The 21,881-nt window shown below is 36.3% G+C and overlaps 3 protein-coding genes across 3 annotated transcripts; 2 read left to right on the top strand and 1 right to left on the bottom strand.

Moving 5' to 3' along the window:
• Positions 1-2,783: 2,783 nt before the first annotated feature.
• Positions 2,784-5,930, bottom strand: LOC123531005 (uncharacterized). The gene is made up of 4 exons (XM_045311782.2): positions 5,791-5,930; positions 5,033-5,143; positions 3,950-4,048; positions 2,784-3,200 (listed from the first exon to the last, which is right to left on the bottom strand). Exons 2-4 carry the CDS (start codon positions 5,036-5,038, stop codon positions 2,784-2,786), a joined length of 522 nt encoding a protein of 173 aa, XP_045167717.2. The 5' UTR covers positions 5,039-5,143; positions 5,791-5,930.
• A 4,932-nt stretch (positions 5,931-10,862) lies between these two features.
• LOC128546785 (putative deoxyribonuclease TATDN2) lies at positions 10,863-11,699 on the top strand. Its single transcript, XM_053518116.1, has one exon. It carries the CDS (start codon positions 10,863-10,865, stop codon positions 11,697-11,699), a length of 837 nt encoding a protein of 278 aa, XP_053374091.1.
• A 7,537-nt stretch (positions 11,700-19,236) lies between these two features.
• On the top strand, positions 19,237-20,160 carry LOC123531006 (uncharacterized). Its single transcript, XM_045311784.2, has one exon. It carries the CDS (start codon positions 19,237-19,239, stop codon positions 20,158-20,160), a length of 924 nt encoding a protein of 307 aa, XP_045167719.2.
• Positions 20,161-21,881: the final 1,721 nt, after the last annotated feature.

A 21,881-nucleotide genomic window follows, 5' to 3' on the forward strand; every position in this document is an offset into this window, starting at 1 on the left:
TTACTATTTACATCTTCATCTTATGTTCGTTACACACAAAATACTATATTGTTTTGTCTCAAAAGAAATACATCTATATAGAGTCCATTTCTTAATTTACAACATCAGAAAGAGAAAATAAGTATAAAGTCAAACACTAGACTGAAAACACTTACTATATTATCCTAATACCATCCAAAAATAGAAAAAAAATATCAATAACATTGTGTACAAGAAAGTAGTAAGATTTTAGTTACGGTGGGCATAATGTGCCACCATGGCCAAAAATTGAGAAAATTATGAAATTTAAAAAAATGATGGTAAAAATGCCGTAAAAAGTGAACAGATATCTCTATATATATAGAATATGAGACAAGTGCATCATTTCAAGTAATATCAATTTAAATTAAGTAATGGGAAATTACTTCCCTTTAACAACCTGAGCTTTGGAAAGTTGGTCATTCTGAATTTTAAAAATTCATACTGAGGTATAAGCATAATGCATTAAAAACATCACTTGGTACACCGTTTAATCTTAAAGTATCCTATTAAGTCTACTTGTGCATCCAAGATAAAATTTCAAATGTTGCATGAAACAGGATAAAAGTATTTACATTGAGAATTAAGCTTTTTTTATAGATTTTTTACTACACTGCTCATAAGACTTTTTACTATACTGTTCATAAAAGTCAATGAAAAATTATGTTCTGATTGAAAACTGTAAAATATAAAAATTTAGTATGGAGTTGTAATTACCTCCCTTTTATTTTTCAAAACAAATATATTTTGAAATTTCAGACAAATAAAAAATCAGTTTTAATATAACAGCATTCTTCTTAAGTAAAAATACCTGATATATATTAACTTAAAACCTTTGAAAAAAGTGGACATACAAATCATATTGAATGTTTTTACAATGGAAAGTAATACACAAAAATGATGTCATAAATAATAAGCACAACCTTGATGTAGGATTACAATTGTAAATATTAACCACAACATGTGTTAAAATTGTTAAAAGATATCTTGAACAATTAAAATTGTCAGAAAATGAAATATTTTTTAACATAATTTAATTCTATAAAAATAGTATGTATCAATCAAATAAAAAATATGCAGCCTTACTTTATACAACAGTGCTAGATGGCAACTTGCAGGTGATTCATTCACTATTTCAGAGAAAAATCCCATATTTTATTCTATCAGCAAGTAAAAGTCTAAAGTAAGAAAATGAAAGTTTGTGTGTAGGAGAACATATCTGACAGTCACTAATGGTCTGTGTTCACTTATAAAAACTTAGCAGTTTAAATGTAGTAAAAACCTATGTAAAACAACATCTTTTGAAACTACTGATATGCACTGATGTGGAGTCTATATTCTTGACGTAGACTATAGCGTAGGGTCTATACAGTAACTCCTGATGTGGACTAGTGTTGTCTATACTCCTGATATGGACTGTTCCTGAACTGGAATAATGTTAAGTTCATACTCATGATGTGGACTAGTGTAGTTGATACTCCTGATGTGGACTAGTGTTGTCTATACTTCTGATATGGACTGCTCCTGAACTGGAATAAAGTTCATACTCCTGAAGTGGACTAGTGTAGAGTTTATAATAATGGTGTGGACTGGTAGAGTATCAGTATATCTCATAGATTATCTGTACATCAGTCTGAAATCAAATTATCAACAATTTGTAAATTGTGTTTGTTGAAATAAGTATTAATAATACATACTGCTATTACATTTGTATTTATAACTTTTAATGCTGAAAATAATAAAAGTCGATGACAAAAGTGGAAAAATTCCTGTAAAATAGAGCTATTCTTTTGCTTGCTTTATACATGACAAAATCAAAGTAATTTTGCAACAGTTTCTGTTCTTTTACTACATAAAATTCTTACATTTATTAAAGAGGAATGAAAAGTGGTTCAAGCTGAGTATAAAGTCACTTTTCCTTCAATGCAGTGTGTCTGAGCCCTGTTGTAATAACTGATAGTGGCGTGTGGAAGTTATAAAACTAGACTGCTGAAATCAGAATGATGGTGGCTGTACAAAAGGTGCTCATTCTTGTATCAGAAATATGCGAAGTCATTGTGGAGCTTTCTTCTACAGAAACAAGCTCAAAGTGGCTGTATGAACTTAACTGTGAAGGCTACATTAATAGTATCTAACACATTTTTGTCATTTCTAATTTTAGTTAGCATTGTAACTATATTACATACAATTAGGTGCAGTTTCTTTTCCACAAAAATAGCAGAATAACTGAGCTATAACTTAACAGGAAGTTGTAAGCACATATCGATGAAGGACATACAAAAGTTTTACTATGTAATTAAGTTACATAAGCTAATTACCATCTCAGAACTTTAATGAACCATCCTTCAGGTCAGCTATCAAATTGTCTACTTCAGTCGCATTTTCTTCATTATCGTACTTCACATCATACACAGCCTTTGGTGATCCATCTTTTATATTAAATATTTAAGCAAAGGAATATTTATAATACTGATGTTTGTAGTTTTCTGTATTGCCCATTACTTACTAATTTTAAATAAAACGTGTTTGTGTCATATACAAAAAAAACTACTTTATCATAACCTAAATGAAAAATGGATTATAAGTTAAGGCTTAAAGCGTAATTCATACAATTGAATGTGTTACTCTGAGCCAGTATCTCATACTAAAACATTGATTAACTAATCTTATATGGAGTTGTTTGTAATAATTCTATACTTCCATAACTGAGATTTTATTTGAGCAAGAAATACTGCATTATAACATGTTATATAAAAATATCATTTTTACACACAACAATTACCTTTAACTATTCTGAGAACAGTTCCATTGTACCACTGCTTTTCCCCAGTATCCTCATTCACTACCCATTCATGCTGAATTCTTTTTCCAACAAATGTCTGTTTTCTTTTAAACTTCAATCCTTGAGAAGTTACAGCAGTGTCAACTGATTTACTGGTACTTGCAGCAGTGTCAACAGATTTACTGGTATCTCTAGTAGTGTCAACAGATTTACTGGTAGTTCCAGTAGTGTCAACAGATTTATGGGAACTTCTAGCAGTGTCTACAGATTTACAGACAGGTTTACTGGTAGTTCTAGCGGTATCAACAGATTCACCAGTAGTTCCAGCAATTTCAACAGATTCAGCACTATACTTCTTCTGTCGCTCAGACCGACGAATTCCATGTTCTTCTTTATGTGACTATATCAACAATAGTAAATAAAACATGTGAAAATTTCTAAAAAAATCATACCATTATAAAGAGCACACAAATACTCCATATTTCATACCAAAAATAGCAGGCACAGTTTTTCAAAAATATTTAAATACAAATATCTAAGTCATAATCACTGTCATGTAGTACTTTAATCCAAATTAAAAAAAAAAACATAACATGAATGTATCTTTATCATTTTCATTTTCAGGCACATAATGTTTAATGTATTTATTGTATGCAAGAAGGTTATGTTAAGATCTAAATTTGAAGCAGAACAAAATACTTAAATATACTATGAAACATCATGTTCAGGCTACTGTTACAAGCTTTTACTGCAAATTCTAATTTATAAGTAAAACTGGTAATTTTCTATAGAGAAATTGCCAATTAAATTCACAAATGAAGAACTAGATAGTTACCTTATAATGTTTAAACAAATTAGGAAATGAAGCTCTATATTCTGTGATAAACAACAGTTGACGCACCAGTAAGAAAACATTATAACGTCAATCATGATGTCAAATTGCCACATGACGTCCGATAAATTAATCTTCTGCTAAATGAAATCAGAATGAAAACAATGAAGGCCTTCTTGTGATTTATTTCTAATTTACAATGGTTCATCGTTCATGGTCTAATGCCTATGCATCTGAACTCTGATCCGTGGTAAATCAGACGATAAACCACTCGAAGCTCTACATTAATTGTTAAGTATAAACACTATATAGCTTACCTGGAGGTGATTTGATTCTGGTGAACTGAACATAGTAATATCTTTGTCCACGTTTCCTGATGAGTGGGCAACTGCAGCACTAGCCAAAGGTGGTACAGTCTGAAATAAAAAATGATGGTATTAAACATTAAAGTTTTATTAAATAAGGGTAAAGATATAATCATTAGTAAGTGACTATAGTATTAATCAGTTCACATTCTACATGTGTGTCCATAGGACACAGGTGCCCCCCACCCCCCATCCCTCCTGCCACTTTAACATGGTTTTATGACTCAGGTTCAATAATTTTTAAGATGTTTGCAACACAAACTTGTAAGAACCTTATGTGTATTTTTCACTTAGTCAGCCATAACTCTGGCCTAGCTGAGTAAAATCTTAAAGAGAACACTTTACAGGCTATAAAACAATCCTCTAATGTTTTATAATTCTAGGTCAAGTATATTTTAACATACATGTTTCAAAAACTTTTTTTTGAGTAAGTCTGGACAAAAAGTCTGGTCTTGTGTAATGAAAAAAATTAAAAAACGAAATAAGTCAGGGGCCATAACTCATACACAACTGAATGAATGCGGACGCGAAACCCTAGGTGCACAACAGCACATGCTGACCAACATTCGTGTAAAGTTTTGTGACTCTACGTCAAATACTTTTGGAGCTAGGCGCAACACAACATTCTCGGAAGGGTGGACAGACGGAGGACAGAAGGACGGAGGACGGACAAGAGCAAATCTATATGCCCCCACCACTCATAGGGGCCACAAAAAGGTAATATTTTTATAACTTCCACGTAACAAAGGTGTGACTAAAATGTATAATTGGTAGTGATGATGTTGGAAGAATGACTGTACGTTTTCCAGGATTTATTTCAAAATGAGTATTATCTTATGCAACACTAGCATTTTTGCTGGATGAAAACAAGTGCAGTAAGAACTTGGTGTAATTACTATTATTCAAAGTGCAAATAATTTTGTAAGCAACTTTCATTTCAGATAGTACGTTTTTTGTTTGGTGTCAAAGTGGCCAATAATCTATTAAAACAACAAGTGAGTCAAACAGGCTATGACCTTTATTTATAAAATTTACCTGCATGGAAGTTATGGCTGAAGAACAAGAAGCTTTCTTTCAACGTGTGCTAACTTTTGGATGACATCGTGATGCCTTGCTACTCACAGAACTAGCCAAGGGTGCTACATACTGAAATTGAAATATTTTCATATATATGTCTCACTAGTACAATGTACACTTCTCAATTTCATATATAACAGGAAATGTTTATTTGTGAAAATCCCCTGCTATCTTCATTATATGATGGTGCTAACTAGCAGTTCCGGCTTATTTTCATAATTGATATTAGATATTAAAACGTTACAGTTGATAATTATTACAAATTAAAAAGCTGATTTCATTAAGCTTTACTCCTATAATGAATTTGTTCAACTTTCAAATTGGACAGTACCACTGACTGTTACAGGCGGTGCTTACCAAAAAGATACTGACTGAATAGTGAACAGTGCGGATCATGATCAGACTGCATGAATGTGCAGACTGATCATGATATACACTGGTCATAAAGGCATAATCAATCATGTCCAGCATGTTAAGGGTTAAAAGTAATTTTATACAGCAAATTATAATCCAATATGATTTGAGGTGTTGCCGATCAACAGAATGTCAACTAGCAGATTAAAAGTATTTTTAATATGCTCAATGACAGTCTATTAAATTGATTCAAACAAACTTTATTACTGGTAAGATACAAAATATGCAAATGAAATTTAAGAAAAATATAGAAGGAAGTTTGTATATAGACAATTCCTATACACTGGTATATATGTACTGACCCATGGTGACTCTGGTTTCCTTATCCCTGAGTATGTTCCATGCCTGGGGTAAGCTAACTCAGGTAAGAGGAATTTGTGATAAAATGCAGTTAGCTTTGGCCTAATATCAGCCCACAGCTTTTTATCTCTATAGATTCTCTCAATGTAGATGTCGTAAGGATTTGTACGGCGGAGAACAAAATCACACCAGTTCTTTTCTGTTATATTTAACTGTCCTTGTATCTGAATGTAAATTTCGTGCTTTCGTTTTAACTGAATCTTATCTTTAGAAATTTCTAAACAAAAGTTTGGAACTTTTGTTATTGCTTCTCTGATAGAGTATTTATTGTTCTGTAAAAAGTTCTTTATTTCAATCAATCCTTCAGAATTTTCATCTTTTAAAATACCATCAGGTGATGCTGCCAAATATGGATATGATTTACAAATAACAAGTCCAATTTTTCCAACTTCAACTTTTGACTTTTGATTTTTGTACTCTAAAATTGTGTTTTCTTCCTGAGATAACCCTCTTACTGTGTTGATGTTTCCTTTAAAATTTGAATACAACATGTTTTTAACAATACAATTTGGCACATTTGATGGTCTACGAGAAACTATTTTACCAAAGTTAGAACTTGTGAGCCTTTCACGCCTTTCTATTTTCCATGATTCTGACTGACTTTGTTGTCTGGCCTTTATTTCAATAGTAAGTATTTCATCTTCATTTACTTTCACATTTTTTTCATAATAACAATCACATATTTGTTTCAATTTATCTGCAGATACATCTTCATGTCATTAAGGGGGCTACCATAATCATGTTTTGCCTTTTTACTTGTACTTTCTTTGAGAGACTGTAACTTTTGTGACTTTTCTGTACACCTGTATTTTTCACATGCTTTAATTTTTAGGCATTTTGTTCTTGCTGATTTCAAAAACTTTGCACCAGGTTATGTGTCGGTCACTTTTTGAAATGCTATTGGAGACCAGGCTGGACCCAAGTTCTTTCTTAAAGCTCCACCATAGCATCTAGTATTCCATGAGCCACGACTGCACCTATAAACAAATTTTCCCCCATCAAATTTGCATTGTATTGACATCCAACTTTCAGCTAAGTTTGAGGTAAAATTGCCAATAAGTCGTTCACTTTTTTCTGCCACACGGTTCAGTAGTACAGAAACATCTGTTATAATTTCTTTTATATCACTAAATGGAATGTTACTCTTTAGTGCTTCTCTTGATTCTTGCATCTGTAACTCTGATGGTAAGTTCCAGTAATCTGTTTGGTTTGAAAAAATTTCATCAAAAGAATTGATTGTCTCCGACTCTGACCTATGACAATCAGTGTCATTATCTTCATTTTCTGATTGTTTCATTTTGTTTTCTTTGCAAAAATCAGTACAATTGGAATGAAAGCCTAAAACATGAAAAATGGAATTCTTAATATCGTGTTTCAATTTCTTTACATCTTTTTCCTTACTTCTCATTCTGATGGCACAACACACTGCAATTGTAAGTCTTTGGGGGTTTTGGGTTTTTTTATATATCCTCCCCACATTTAGGTACATTTTCAACTAACTTTGAATATACTGAGCTGTCACCATCAGCTATTACTTTTAAATAACGCAGTCCATGCATTGACTCTGCTTCCAAAAAGCCATTTAAAATTATATCTGACTCCATGGACTGTGAACTTTGTGACCAGTTACGAAAACAGTTATGTTGTTTTGGTTCTATCATTTTACTTTCCGCAGATTCACAAATGACACATTGTTTATTTCTGACTCCAATATATAATAATGTTTTGGTTTCCGCCCCAAAAATCACACCAACACCTCCTAACGCATTATATGAATGTTTATGAGTCCGTTTCGACCGACCACCATCACAGATTACCGTTATGAAAGGCACTCCCTGGTCAAAGTCATTTCTTTCAATAGCCAATCGTTTTTCTTCTGCTCCTGCCTTGACAAGTTCTTCTTGTAAAATGTCATGCCACCATTCACCTATTCTACTTTCTATGTCATTAAACATTCTACCTGACATTGGGGGTATATCCATACAGGTTAAAGTTTCATTTAATTGAGCAGGCCCTCCTCCTGCACTTACAGTTCCCCACACTGCACGAACGTTAGTGTCATACAGGCCATTTACCTGTTTTTTACTTGTTTCCAGAGTAAATTCTTTCTGGCAGCCAAGACACTGACATAAAATTACATTGAAGAGCCCACTTTGCTTCATTTCCGACTTCAAAACAACGGGAGATTAACTTCGATGGTAAGTTGCTGAGCTTTTTGACATAAGCACACATGCGTTGAAATGTCAACAACATGTTCTTTCAAAATGTCAAGGTTAACAATCCTATTTCCGGTCAATGGTTCCGTCTTTAAAAGAAATTTCAGACTGGTAGAACCTAAACGACAGAGCTTGGTGTTCTTCAGGTTTTGTACAGGAATTCTACGGACTGTAATGTTGGTAAAGTACTTGCCATTTTTTGACACTTGTTTGCGAATTAACTGATAGGGTCGAAAAGTTCTCTTGTCATTACAATAGAATTTTCTTTTTTCTTCATTCTTTATATATTCAATTTTCTTATTTCTTTTATATGACCTGGATCGTATGCCAGCAGGCTGCCCAAATTTACGCCTGGCTATTTTCGCTTTTTCTTTGCGATTTATTGCCATTTTAAGTTTTCAAACAGTCATATACAATAGATAAATGTTCATAACACAAAAGGTCACACTATTAAATACTCAATATCAAAGCAGAAGGTGATTCAAATGAATATTTCACATCTCAAAGTTCTTGTGTTTCTATGCTGCCACCATACTTTTTCACAAATGTAAACAAGTCCATCCTTGCACGAAGTGTGTGTATTATTTTACACATGTTTGTTTACATTTCGAACAGGGGTGGGAAGGGTAATACTCAACTTTCAACATGAGATCGATGAAAATAAACAGTTGTAATCGAAGCATAACATAGCTATGCACATGAAAAACGTAAGAATTACCTGATTTATATTTACCTTTACTTAAGAAATGTAGAAAACTGCCAAACGACTTTCCCGTACTTTTTCCACTCAGAGCCTGTCAACACCCGGAAACAGTTACACCGACAAACTGACGCCGACAATGTAGTCCTTAATTTCAGTATTTTTTTTCAATTTATGAAAGATATTGATTATAAAACAATCAGTGTAATGTCTTTTTTCGTAAATCAATCATCTGTGAACATATATCAAAAAAATACTTTTTATAAACTCTACTATTAGGATATGACGTCATAATAACGATAGTTGTCGAGAAACCCGAATGGTCGCGTATTAATTTATGGTTATTAGGCCCACAAGTTCCACGAGAAGCATGAAAAGGAAAGTTCTGTAGTAGACGCGGATCACTCATGTGTATCGCCCATGAAACTGCTGGCTTACGTTTGGTCCGAGGAATGCTGGGATCGCCCTCTTGCAAGGAGGCCGCCATATAGGTAAAACTATTGGCAGAACGTCATTCTAGTAGGTATTCAGCGCTCGGCAAAGTTGGTAAGTCATTATATACTTTATATTAGTCCATTGTAAGGGTTGTAGCGGGTTCAACACTGGTGGCAGCGATTGAAGTCTTATATCCTTGCTGAGTCCCTGGACTAACCCATTCAAGTGCAGCAAGGCATGGAAAAAGTCATTGCCTATGGCAGCTTTGCTCTAACAAAAGAGCAACGTCGGTATTGTACAACCAGGAAAGAACTTCTGGCGGTGGTGCGTTTTACAAGACAGTTCAGGCACTATTTACTAGGCAAACCATTTACGGTTAGGACTGACCATTCAAGCTTAAGATGGCTTATGAACTTCCGGGAACCGCAAGGTCAGTTGGCGAGATGGTTGGAACAGCTATCTCAATATAATATGGTGTTGAAACACCGGGCAGGTCGTGAGCACTGTAACGCGGATGCATTGTCCAGAATGCCGGCAGTAGAGTGGACATGCGAAGGTCGCAGTGCCGGGGTGCGACCTGGTAATTTACCATGCGGTGGGTGCCAATATTGTGTTAGGGCTCATGAAACAAACTGGACAGTCTTCCAAGAAGAAGTAGATGATGCAGTGTCATTGGTGACAAGACCAGCTTTGACGGTTTCCGCTGTTGTTGGCCACTCCAGCGATGGTCAAACTGTGAGGACCCATGGGGGCACAAGTGAAAACATCTATGGGATTGATTGGGGAAATTCAAACAGCCTGAACAGCGACAGTGGCAAGCCAGTCTCAAACCAAAAAGGGTTTGATCTAGATAACTCAGAATCAGAGATTCTTGGCTGTTGCACAACTCAGCAGCATTTAGAATCTGGTGCAGTATGTCAAGATGACATAGAAGTTTTGCAGTCTGTTATCGACAACATTCCATGGCAAACTGAAGAACCTGCAGGTAGCTATGGGGTGGTAGGTGTTAACATGGTTACTACCCGGGATAAGGCAAGGGATAATGCAGCAATAGACCAAGGTAGATCTGATGTGACGAAAAGTCTAGGGAATCCCCAAAACGTCAGGATGACCGGGATAGTGCCTGTGAGGCCCACAAAGAAGGGCGTGAAGAGAGCCGGAGAGAATCCCGGAAGGACCAGCATGACGACCGAGGTCAGGAGAGTAGGGGAAACCTTAAGCAGCCCCATTAGCAAGGGCATTCATCAGACAGTAGGGGCAACTCGGTCCAAAACAGACCGAAACCCTCCGATAACCGAAGTCATAGTACTTCAGACCGGCAGCGTCAACGAGATGACAGCCACAGGCGTAGGGAGGAGCAGCCGAGAAAACGGAGCACCTCGCTGCAGGCAGGCCAGGAGTCTGGTAAGCGCCCTAAACCGGCGCTGCCTAGATGCCCAATTTAAGGATGTAGTGCCAGAATGGAGGTAAAACATGCCTTCAAAAAACATCTGCCATTGCTATTTCATCCTGCGCTGAATGGCACGGAAGTTGCTGAGAGGAGGAGGACGGCTCTTCGAGTGCTGGTGGGAGCACACAAGACGCTGAATAGTTTGGTGACGCTGGCTGAAAGTATTGGGGAGTTTTCTGAAACTAAACTTCCGTAACTGACCTACAGCAGGGCATGCGTGAGCTGGGAGAGGTGCTGAACAAGCGTGAGGAAGATCTGACGCTCCGTAATCATGGAAGCAGTGTTCTTTCCTTAATCGAATGGAGCAGGCTCATTTCTTTGGTTTCGTTGTTAAGACCGGAACAGCGTGACACCTTCAGGGAGCTATTCGAGCCATCTGAAGAGGAACAACTTCGACTGCCTAAACTCGCAGTTGGGTTTGACAGCCACTGTCATCTAGACCGGACAATGGAGAAACTGAGGAAACGAGAGAAGAATCTCTCAAGTATTCTGGATGGCTCGTCAACCTTACCAGAATATGAGATCGAGGTACCAAGGGTTGTTGGCGTGTTTTGTAACCCAGAAACTTACCCCTCTAAAACAGAGATAAAGAACTGGGTCAGTCAAGGAGTTTGTCCTGCTATTGGATGGCATCCCCGGAAAACCTCGGGGACTGAAGAGGACTGGAGACTGTTCAGGGATCGCCTGAATATGCCCGAAGTGGTTGCTCTAGGGGAAGTTGGCTTGGAGCGCAATGAGCCACCAAATCAGTGGTATGCCCAGATGTTGAAGCTAGAGAAGGCGTTAGATTGCTTAGGACCAAACCATGTCCTAGTGTTACATTGCAGGAGTGTGGGGACAGAATCCGACGAAGCTTGGCTGACTGTCCTCATGATTCTGAAAGCGCATCAGGCAGTGGGTCGGGAACGCCTTATCCACTGTCATTGCTTTACGGGCAGTCGCTCCTTGGCAGAGAGATTGAGTGCGGAGTACCCAAACACGTACTTCGGTTTCACTTCGGTGGTGCCAAATATAAGGAGCCTGGGGACCATGACAGGTTGGATTGGGTAAGGCATGTTGATCCAGGACGAATTCTCCTAGAGACTGATGCCCCCTACTTTCCGGTTCCTGGTGCAGCCCTTCGAAGGTCGACACCAGCTGCCTTGGGTTACACCGCGGCTGAGGTAGCCAAGATCCGCAGTGAGCCATGGAGAGATCTTCTTCAAAGAGCCGCCACCAACACGGAACGGCTCTATGTCAGAAAGATGCCTCCAGAGTTGGCCTAAGCAGGGCCTAATATCGACTAGGCTTCACCTAAACTGTGAAGTCTGGTTCCTGGTCAAGGAAGGTGCGGCCTTGCCGGGGGACTCCAGGTTGCCCAGGGTAGAAAAAATATGCTGACAACCTAGTGCTAGTACTGGTTTGAACCCAGGACATCCAACCTACAACGTTGGGTTGGAACATCAAACATGGCAGGCTCAGACATTTCCGAGAGGCTGATATTGTTAACCTAGATGCACTCCTTTATAGGGCGGGGAGGAGTGTAGTAGACGTGGATCACTCATGTGTATCGCCCGCGAAACTGCTGGCTTACGTTTGGTCCGAGGAATGCTGGGATCGCCCTCTTGCAAGGAGGCTGCCATAGTGGTGAAACTATTGGCAGAACGTTACACAAATTACATCATTCTAGAAGGTATTCAGCGCTCGACAAAGTTGGTAAGTCATTATATACTTTATATTAGTCCATTGTAAGGGTTGTAGTGGGTTCAACAGTTCATTGATAAAGTTTTAAGTATATTTCATCGATTATTTCAATTACATATACCGAGATAAAAAGCAACAATATGCCACACAGTAGCCATAACGTTGTCCTTGTCCTTGGATAGTTTGGGGATGTTTCATTGTTTCGATTGGAATTTATAGTCTGCTGAATTGTTTGTTTACACTATTTTATGAATGAACACATTTGTGTAAAAAAAGTAATAGAAACGCATTTAATTTTAACCAATATCTCGATTACTAAGAAATATTTTGTAAAATGGCTATTAGACAATGTTCATTGCTATTTGGAGTTTATTTATACCAGGAATAATGAAAATTTGATCTTTAAATATGTTGTAGGAATGCAGATGGTACTTTCTATTGTTCTAGTGTTGGGCTATTAATTAGTGATTAATTAGGAGTTTGTTTTCATGATTTCGAGAATTCTATCCATCAGTTTGTTGCTTACTGCATCATTCAGGTACTTTAAATTAACAAATTGATAGAATTTATTCATTTTATATTACACTCTTGTTTAATCAAACATGTTGATGGCGACACCTAAATCCATGCTTTGCTAAAAACAGTAATTGTGTACTACTACTAAAACTGGATCTTTTTTTAAATAACCGATTGTTACTGCATTATTTTAAACATTCAAAGTAGCTCTATGTAAACAATTTATTTACATACTTAGTAGAATTAAACTAATTTCATGAGAATTTTCTACATTTGAAGTAAATATTTAAAGATAAATATTTTAGTGAAAGATGACCATTTTATATCGATTTATAGCTTTATATTGCACAGACCAATGCTGCAGTTTATTTTCAACATATACCCGAAGGCCTTCAAAGCACAGGTTTGAGCCGCATGGTGCGTGAGAAGTCTTATCCATAGTTTTCTTTGCTTAGAGGCCTTCAATGTCGGTGTCGTTTCACCGACTTTCTCTACCTTATCAGGGTGGGTCCGAAAGTTCACTTACGATGTAGCATATATTTCATGTGAGGAAGATATCCACCCAGCTCGTGGAAGATCGTTGCTTTATCAAACTGTATACAAAATGTCCAGAGAGGTACTCCACTATAAAGCTCAAACAATGTGACTAGCAAAGTTTTGCAACAACTAAATTTGTCAACGAATTTCAGAAACATAAAATCTGCATTTGCGTCTGCTGTAAGGCTTAAGTTGCAGTCATGATAAACCTCTTATTAAAGACCGTCATTGACATAATAAATTTCGTGTAATGTCATATTAGAGCTACACGTTTGATTTGTCATATCCTGGCTGCATTATATACTGTGTACAGGCGTGTAGACTGAAGGTTGAAAGTAATTAGTTTGGTAGTCAAAATTATTCAAAACCGTTAAAGACAAGTTTATGAAGTTAAGAACGATACTGTGTTTATAAAGTTAATGAGAAACATTACCTTGTTACTTGCCTTGAAAAGCTGTATGATAAAGCGCAAGGATAACTAAATGTAACATTGGTCCCTTTCAGTTGGATTCCTCTGACTTATTCGTTATTACCTTTGTCCAAGATGTTGCGGTTGGACAAACTAAATATGCTATTTATGTGAAGGTTTCTTAATGATAAATCAAACCTAAATTTAGAACAGAGCCACTAAAAGAAAACCTGTCCAATGAAATTTAGTACAGATATTGCTTATGAAAATTACAAAGAAGCTAACGATAAAACAGAGGAAGGACCAAACTACTTCTTGTACATAATCAGGGGAAGTAACTGACTAATGTTCCCCATTATAATCTAGGAAAACATACACGATATTTTAACGAAGGACACAATTTAGAATTCATCTGACGTGGTTTATTTTAAAAAGAAAACATCTATTACAGCGATCGAGAAGGACTATCGGGATGAAATAGCTTTCCCTTAAGATATACGGCATGGTGAACTATCCTTTACTGTATGGGTGAAAACTAGACACGTCATCTTTGTGCAATATTTATATTAAAGTAACTAAAAATTAGTCTGTCATGTCAACAAAGATGATAAAGTCAATCTTTTGAAGCATTATCAAGCGCAATTTAAGCGTTAAAAATCCAGCTGGATAATGTATAGGATGGCATAAAAATAAAAATCGTTTAAAAATGTTCTCTTCCCTTACTTTAAAACAGTATACTCTACATAGCACGTAAGTTCTTTCCTCTTATTTCTTCCCGTTTTTTCTACAATAACAACTACGTTTACGAACGGGAATAATTTTGATATATCTGTATGTTCAAATGATACAAGAATGTTTCTTGCATGTTTTGTTTTCGATATGGAAACGTAAGAATGTTTTGAAAATATATTGGGTGTATAAGACCAAGTTTTAAAATGTTTTAAGGTTAGTATTATATTTCTTTAAAAGTTCGATGATATGATATCGTTAACCCTGATGTAGTAATATTTTGGTGATATGAAGATTTCTATCATTAAAATCCTCTAACAAATCAAAGTTTTAAGAGTTTGACACACACACACGTGCGCGCACGCACACGCACATCAACACACACACACACACACACACACACACACCGGATGAACATCGTATGAAATAGTGAAAGCCATACACGTATAATTCTCATCTGCTGGATGTAAACATAGGGTATTAATAACAGTTATCTTTTTTTGGCTGAATTTTATAACGTCCCAAAACATCAGGCTTGCTACGTGTATTTGTTCTGCTTCAAAAAACGTTTAAAATATTAAATCCATTCTTGCGCCCAATGCCTTTTCGACAATTTTTGTCAAAACCTTTGGAAACAACACTTTTATTTCAACATCCACAAACAGACTAAAGAAACTCTAATAAGTGAATGTCTACTTGCGGATTTGACGAGTGACCACATTGAAGTAGAAGTGTGAAACTAGATAAGCTATGCCCCATAAACACACTATGTACCCGGATAATCCTAACTCTGTTCAGCGACCCTAACTCAATGCCAACATGACCGACAGAAAGACGATGTATGTAGTTAATTTCCCTGTCTTTTTTCATGTTTTTATGTTAGTATGCAATGTTAGCGTAAAATTTTTGATAGCAATGATCTTCTGTATTGATAACATGTTTTGTATACTAAATATTTCAATCGACAAGTCACATTATGTGGCTGAAATTCATTAAAATGTACTCAAAGATGCCTTCAAAATGAACATGTTTTATGTTTCTAACTGCTTTAAAGTACCAGAAATTGCAATAAGACCTTACTTATCAACTGTATTAGTTCAATAAACATCTCTTAGACAATGTTTAACAGTATCAAAGTTTGAAATTCATTTTTATAGCTTAAAAACTATATTGATTATGATGTGGGTTTAGATTTGCGGATAATTCCTGACTGGTATAGGAAACAGTGCCGGATAAATACGAACTTAGAATGGATAAACACCTAACCAAATGAAAACATAGCTGTTCGTCTGTACTTTATGTATGAACTATAAATGCTCGAAGTTCTTTGACCCACCTTGCCCTGCAGGGATGTGGGATTCCTATATCCAACTTGTCCAACTCGTGATTTTTTAATTTTATTTGCCAGCAGTCAAGTGCATTTTTCATTCTGTGTGTCCGCGGACAAGCAGAATTTTTCACGTATAAAATGAGAAAACAAAAAATATCATTTAGATTGTGTGTTGCTTCAAGTGTATGGAGGTGATAAAGATAATTTAATGTATGAAATCCGTGATGTACTTGCTGAGAGTCTCTCGACTGCTGCAGTTTTAGAAAAAAAAACACGCATCTGTGTCTTTAAGCATCACTTTCCATGATCTAAATGGTTCTTTGGCTAGGTCTTGCGCACACTGTAACTCGGGGACTATGATAAAAAATCAGAAATGTAAACAACTTAAAAAAGTGTTTCGACAAGTTTGTTAGTATAATTCCAACTGCTGAGACAATAAGTCACTGTCAAAGGAAATATGGGAGCCAGTAGTCAGCCAAATGAAAATCAAAAGCACACAGAGATCGCAAGTATGACTAAAATCAAGTCGGAACGTTTTAAGAGTCTTTCTCTGAATTCATCTGGCTTTGTACCCTTGCGTGGACAGTGTTTTGGGCATGGCATCAAAAGATCACGAACCCTGCTTGTGCGATTTCAGACTTTTATAAACTTTAAAAGGCAAATATTCTAACAGCTTATTTTTTACCACAGTTACTGTTACTGTGATATGCTTTTCTTTTCATTGTCCTACATAAAGAACTCTCCAGTCTATTTGCAGTTTCAAGAAGGTTTAATATTACAAATCCGAGCAAGTGAAATTTGACTATGGACTAGTGGATTTTTAAGGTACGTGGGCAAGTGAAAAATGTGTGGATTTCCCCCCCCCCCCCCCCCCCCCCCAACACACACACACACACTTTTCTTCCCTACTTACCGTCTGAAAAATATCATATTTAATAATTAATAATAAATCTAATCCCATTTAAACAATATCAAAATATTCCATTAGCACCTCTATAAAATCTCTTACACTATAAGATACACAAGATTTGAAATAAACGCAATTCTTCTGAAACAGTGTGTGAGAGAGAGAGATGGAGGGAGAGAAGGTTGGGGGTTACAGAACTTCGAACATCGGTGGTATCAAATAATTTCTTATATAATTATATAATAATTTTGACTTTTATATTGAATTATTTTCGAGGGTTTATCCAGATTTTTGCAAACATTGCTATTTGCATAATATTAAAATTATGAAAAAATATTTGACTGTAGTGGGCATACATATAACATCTTGTAAAATTAATGACAAAGTTTGAAGACAATACCGCTTATAAAGTAAAGTAATATTTACAATAATCAGACCATGTACATGTCAACTCATTCATTTCTATAGAATACTAGTCATTTAGGTGTTTATCCTTCCCGCGATTTCGTGTAAGTTAGGTTATTATCCATTCCCCATGTAAACTGAGTTCGGTTTTTATCAACTCGAAGTTAGGTTTTTATCCCTTTTCTCGCTGTCAGTACATTTGAACATGTATTGTGTCAACATATAGTGGGTTAACAACATAGTGTAAACGGGCCTATAAAGTAGTATATTTTTGCTTTCAAACAACAAAATAGTAGAGGCATCAAAAGCATATAAGTATTTTTTAAGATTTTTTGTAAAGTTTTTCATTGAAAAGTTTGCCTTGTTCGTCGGTATTCTACCTGAAAACACAAGGGTTGATACAAAGGGGTCCGGCACATGAATGGATTGAGTTTAATGACTTATTTTTGAGTCCTAGAGCCATAATTATGAAAAAATCCATAATAATATAACTACTCCATAGAAGTACTCTAGGAAGTAGTTATATTAGTATGGATTTTTTCATAATTATGGCTCTAGGACTCAAAAACAAGTCATTAAACTCAATGCATTCATGTTGCCGGACCCCTTTGGGTTGATATATTTAACATGGTACATTTTGAAATAAATATACACTTGATCAATGGAGACAGATATAACAACCGAAACATTCCTTTATACATGTTGGCACTGAGTTAGGGTCGCTGAACAGAGTTAAGATTATCCGGGTACATAGTGTGATAAATTGAAAGCGTTGTTTCCAGAGGTTATGATTGGAGAGCTATCAATATTTTGTTCAAAGTTCATCAAATTTGGGGCCGTTTGAAAACTGCGGGTAAGGTAGAAGATAAACATTATACGGATTTGAACATCTGTCAGCTATCCGGAGGTAAAACGTTCGCGCAAAAAGAAACGCCATAATCCCATTTATTATTTTATCAACAATCCAGGAGGTTGAAAATATGCAACTGGCAATTCCCAGATAAAAGACTGTGCATACATGCTGAGGATTTGGTAAAATATCAGTGAAAGAATTTGTTCGGGAAAGACTGTCACCAATATTATCTGAAAAACGTAAAGGACCTGTCTGTCACTCACTGATACATAAAACATCCATCTTATGTATCACGAATTTCGGTAAAGGAAATGTCCATTTTTTCCATATTTCTAAGAAAACCGTCACATGGAAAAATGGGTCCGCCGTGACATTTAAGACACAAAACGGAATCAATTATTTTTTTTTTTTTTTTCTTTTTTGTTACCCAAATCGACCTGAAACCCGTGACACTTTGCTCACTAACCCGTTACCAAGGCTCGTCCTAAACCATTTCTTCGTTTGACCGACATCCCTAAGCGTGAAAATAAAACCTATCAATTTACTCAAAAAAAATGCAAAATGATGCAACCTTATGCAATATAGCTCAGGACTGAGGCATGGCACATGATTTACTATGTGACAAACATCTTTGATATAGATGGCAAGAACCACTGAGCTGAGCGCTGATCCACATCAAGGACCTCTTTTTTAATTTTCAAAACGTGGCCGAACGTTATAGTCTTTTGATGTCAGAACAGCATGTCATCAACGATACTCTACTGGCCGCTTTTTAACCTTGTTTCATCAGTGTACTTTAAAGCATTTGGCTCTTTTTTTTTTTAATTTTTTGTTCGAAATACAAAATGTTGCCGCATATCTCAATTAAACACTAATTTTCAGGCGATGACCAACACAATATGCCTGCCAAGTTCTAAAGGTTTATTGTAATTTTGAAATAATGATGATTTTTCTTTGAAAATACCTGTAAATTTTAATGTATTCTGTTTTCCTTATTTTTTCTAATTTCAGACATGCAAGGAAGAGAAGAATGAGGGACAGTTGAAGGTTCCACTGAAGGCTACCGTAAGAACAGGTGTTATGACGGGTTAATCCGAGACAACTGTACAAAAGATCGGTAAGGAATCCGACATTCTTGAATGATCGCGCAAAATTCGCTCAGATAAATATGAAATAGATGACTTTGATAAATCTGTTGTACGTAGAACAGTGCACGAAATGATTAATTCGCGGAAAATTATTCCGACAGCCAAAGGCTTAGCGGACCTGCTAAAAGAAAAAATAAATTATCTTGGCGGTGAGCATCATTTAAAGCGAATACTTAAGGAACTCGGATTCTCTTGGAGACGTGTTGGGTCGATCAGGAAGCAATTGATGGAACGATCAGATATTGTTTTTCTTCGGGCGCAATATTTACGGAAAATGAAGGCATCCAGGGACCTCGGACGCCCTATTATATATACGGACGATACGTTTGTGCACGCAGAACATACGGCTTCGAAATGCTGGCAGTCGGAAGATGTTCTCGCTGTTCCATTTAATAAGGGCGATCGACTCATCATTGTACATGCCGGATCTGAAGCTAAAGGTGCCGGATTAGTTTTTAAATCGAAATCACGAAGTGGAGATTACCATGATGAAATGAACTCAGAAAATATTCAGAAATTGTTAACGAAACAACTCATACCAAACTTGCTTGCCAATTCCGTCGTTGTCATTGATAACGCACCGTATCATAATGTCCAGGAAAATCGGTGTCCCTCGCAGTCAACGTTAAAAGCGGAAGTGAAAAACTGGTTACGACGAAATAATATCCGATTTGATGACAACATGCTAAAACCGGAACTTCTGGAGTCATGCAAAAGGAACAAGCCTGCACACAAGTTCGTTGTCGACAACATTCTTAAAAATCATGGACATGACTGTATTCGGTTACCGCCGTACCACGCAGATCTAAACGCTATTGAGTTGATCTGGGATAACTTGAAACGACAGATTGCAGTTCACAATTTCAAGTTTAACTTGAAAGAAGTCTCTTCTCTTGTTGAAGAAGCTTTCGGACAGATAACAACCAACGACTGCGGACATGTGAAAAGGGTGGAGGCGGAATTTTTGGCGACAGGATGTTGCCAGAGATATTGACAAGTATCATAAGAATGCCTATCTAATTTACCGTGATAACTGACCAACATTTTTATAATCGTTCGCCGACCCGACTGTAATATATTTTGCAACTATTTATTATTAATCTGGAATAATAAATGTATTATTATACCAGATTTATATAGCGCCCTTTTAATGATTAACACGTTCGAAGGCGCTTTACATATAGCAAACGCAGCCATACAAGGCGCGAAATTCATCCTCTACTAGTACAGACACAAAGCGATCGGACCAGAGGTCAGAGGCCGTATTTTTCCTGGAAAGAACCAGTACAGGCCTCTTAGTCAGGTGGGAGACACGCAATTTCCAGTTCCTGGACCGGGATTCGAACCCCGGTCCTCAGGATTGGCAGTCAAGTGTGTTACCACTAGACCACCGGCCCACCTTTATTAATATAGCCTCGTTTCGGGGCATTCTTCCGAATTAATCGAAGTTGCGGGAAGGGTACGTAAGCAATCGGAAAACATATTTTCGGTTTGAAATAGGCAAATGTTTTGTTTATTTGCTGGTTATTCTTGAACATATTCCTGACTATTTGGTCAGATCCGATTCAGTGGGTAATATTTTCAGTAAATATGAAGTCTCGGCTACAAACTCTGGTTTTCATATAATACTCGATCTGGTCTTAATGGTGGACCTTTAAAATATTTACGATGTAAATTCATGCCAGTAGTATAATATCTTAACACTGAATATAGAATAACGTTTACAAGAAATAATTGTTGCGTTCAAGAACTGACTTTCAATTGTTCAAGGAAACTCCTTTTCGTTGCTGTAACGTTAAAAACATCATGCATTTAATCCATGAGCTACACTGTTCGCTTTTCAGTAAGTAAGTCTTCAGTGAACACTCTTCGAATAATAAATGATTTTGCTTAAGGTTGAGAATCAGGCCTTGAGAAACAAAACTTAAACAACACAAAATCATTGAAAGAAAGAGTTGTTTGACATGAAAATTGAACAGCATGTAAAGCATTTATATAACTTTACGAAACTAGTGTCAGTAGACTGATAAAAACATTGAATTCCGGAAAAGGACCGCTTAAAGGGGCTCCACTTCCGGACAGTTAAACGCCTTTAAAAACTCACCATTTTTAAAGAACTGTTACACATGTTCATTTTAATGCATTTGCAATAGCATGCGAGTGGTGAAATTTTGCATAACAAGGTGGAACACAGTTTTCAGCAATAATTGTTTATCTTTATTTCTTTACAAATGGCATTCATTGTCAAAGGGAGACAACTTTTTCGGAATACTTTAGGTACAAATGGCATTCATTTTCAAAGGGAGACAATTTTTCGGAATACTTTAGGTACAAATGGTATTCATTTTCAAAGGGAGACAACTTTTTCCGATTATTTTAAGTAATCGTCGAGAAAAAGTTGTTTCCCTTTGAAAATGAATGCCATTTGTAAATAAATAAAGATAAACAATTGCTGCAAACTGTGTTCCACCTTGTTTTGTGAAATTTCACCACTCGCACGCTATTGAAAATGCATCAAAACGAACATGTGTAACAGTTCTTTGAAAATGGTGAGTTTTTAAAGTGGTTTGACTGTCCGGAAGTGGGGCCCCTAAAGGCAGTCATTTTCTGGAATTCAATGTTTATATCAGTATACTGACACTTGTTTCGTAAAATAATATACATCGTTTACATGCTGTTTAATTTTCATGTCAAACAAATCTTTCTTTCTATGAT

Source organism: Mercenaria mercenaria, chromosome 11 (genome assembly GCF_021730395.1).
Source record: "Mercenaria mercenaria strain notata chromosome 11, MADL_Memer_1, whole genome shotgun sequence".
Taxonomy (NCBI): Eukaryota; Metazoa; Mollusca; class Bivalvia; order Venerida; family Veneridae; genus Mercenaria; species Mercenaria mercenaria.

Coding starts and splice junctions, on each gene's coding strand:
- LOC123531005 (XM_045311782.2), bottom strand. Junction 3,201..3,949: donor CAGAATCAAATCACCTCCAG/GTAAGCTATATA, acceptor TTGTTGATATAG/TCACATAAAGAAGAACATGG.
- LOC128546785 (XM_053518116.1), top strand. CDS start 10,863: ATGCGTGAGCTGGGAGAGGTGCTGAACAAGCGTGAGGAAGATCTGACG.
- LOC123531006 (XM_045311784.2), top strand. CDS start 19,237: ATGATTAATTCGCGGAAAATTATTCCGACAGCCAAAGGCTTAGCGGAC.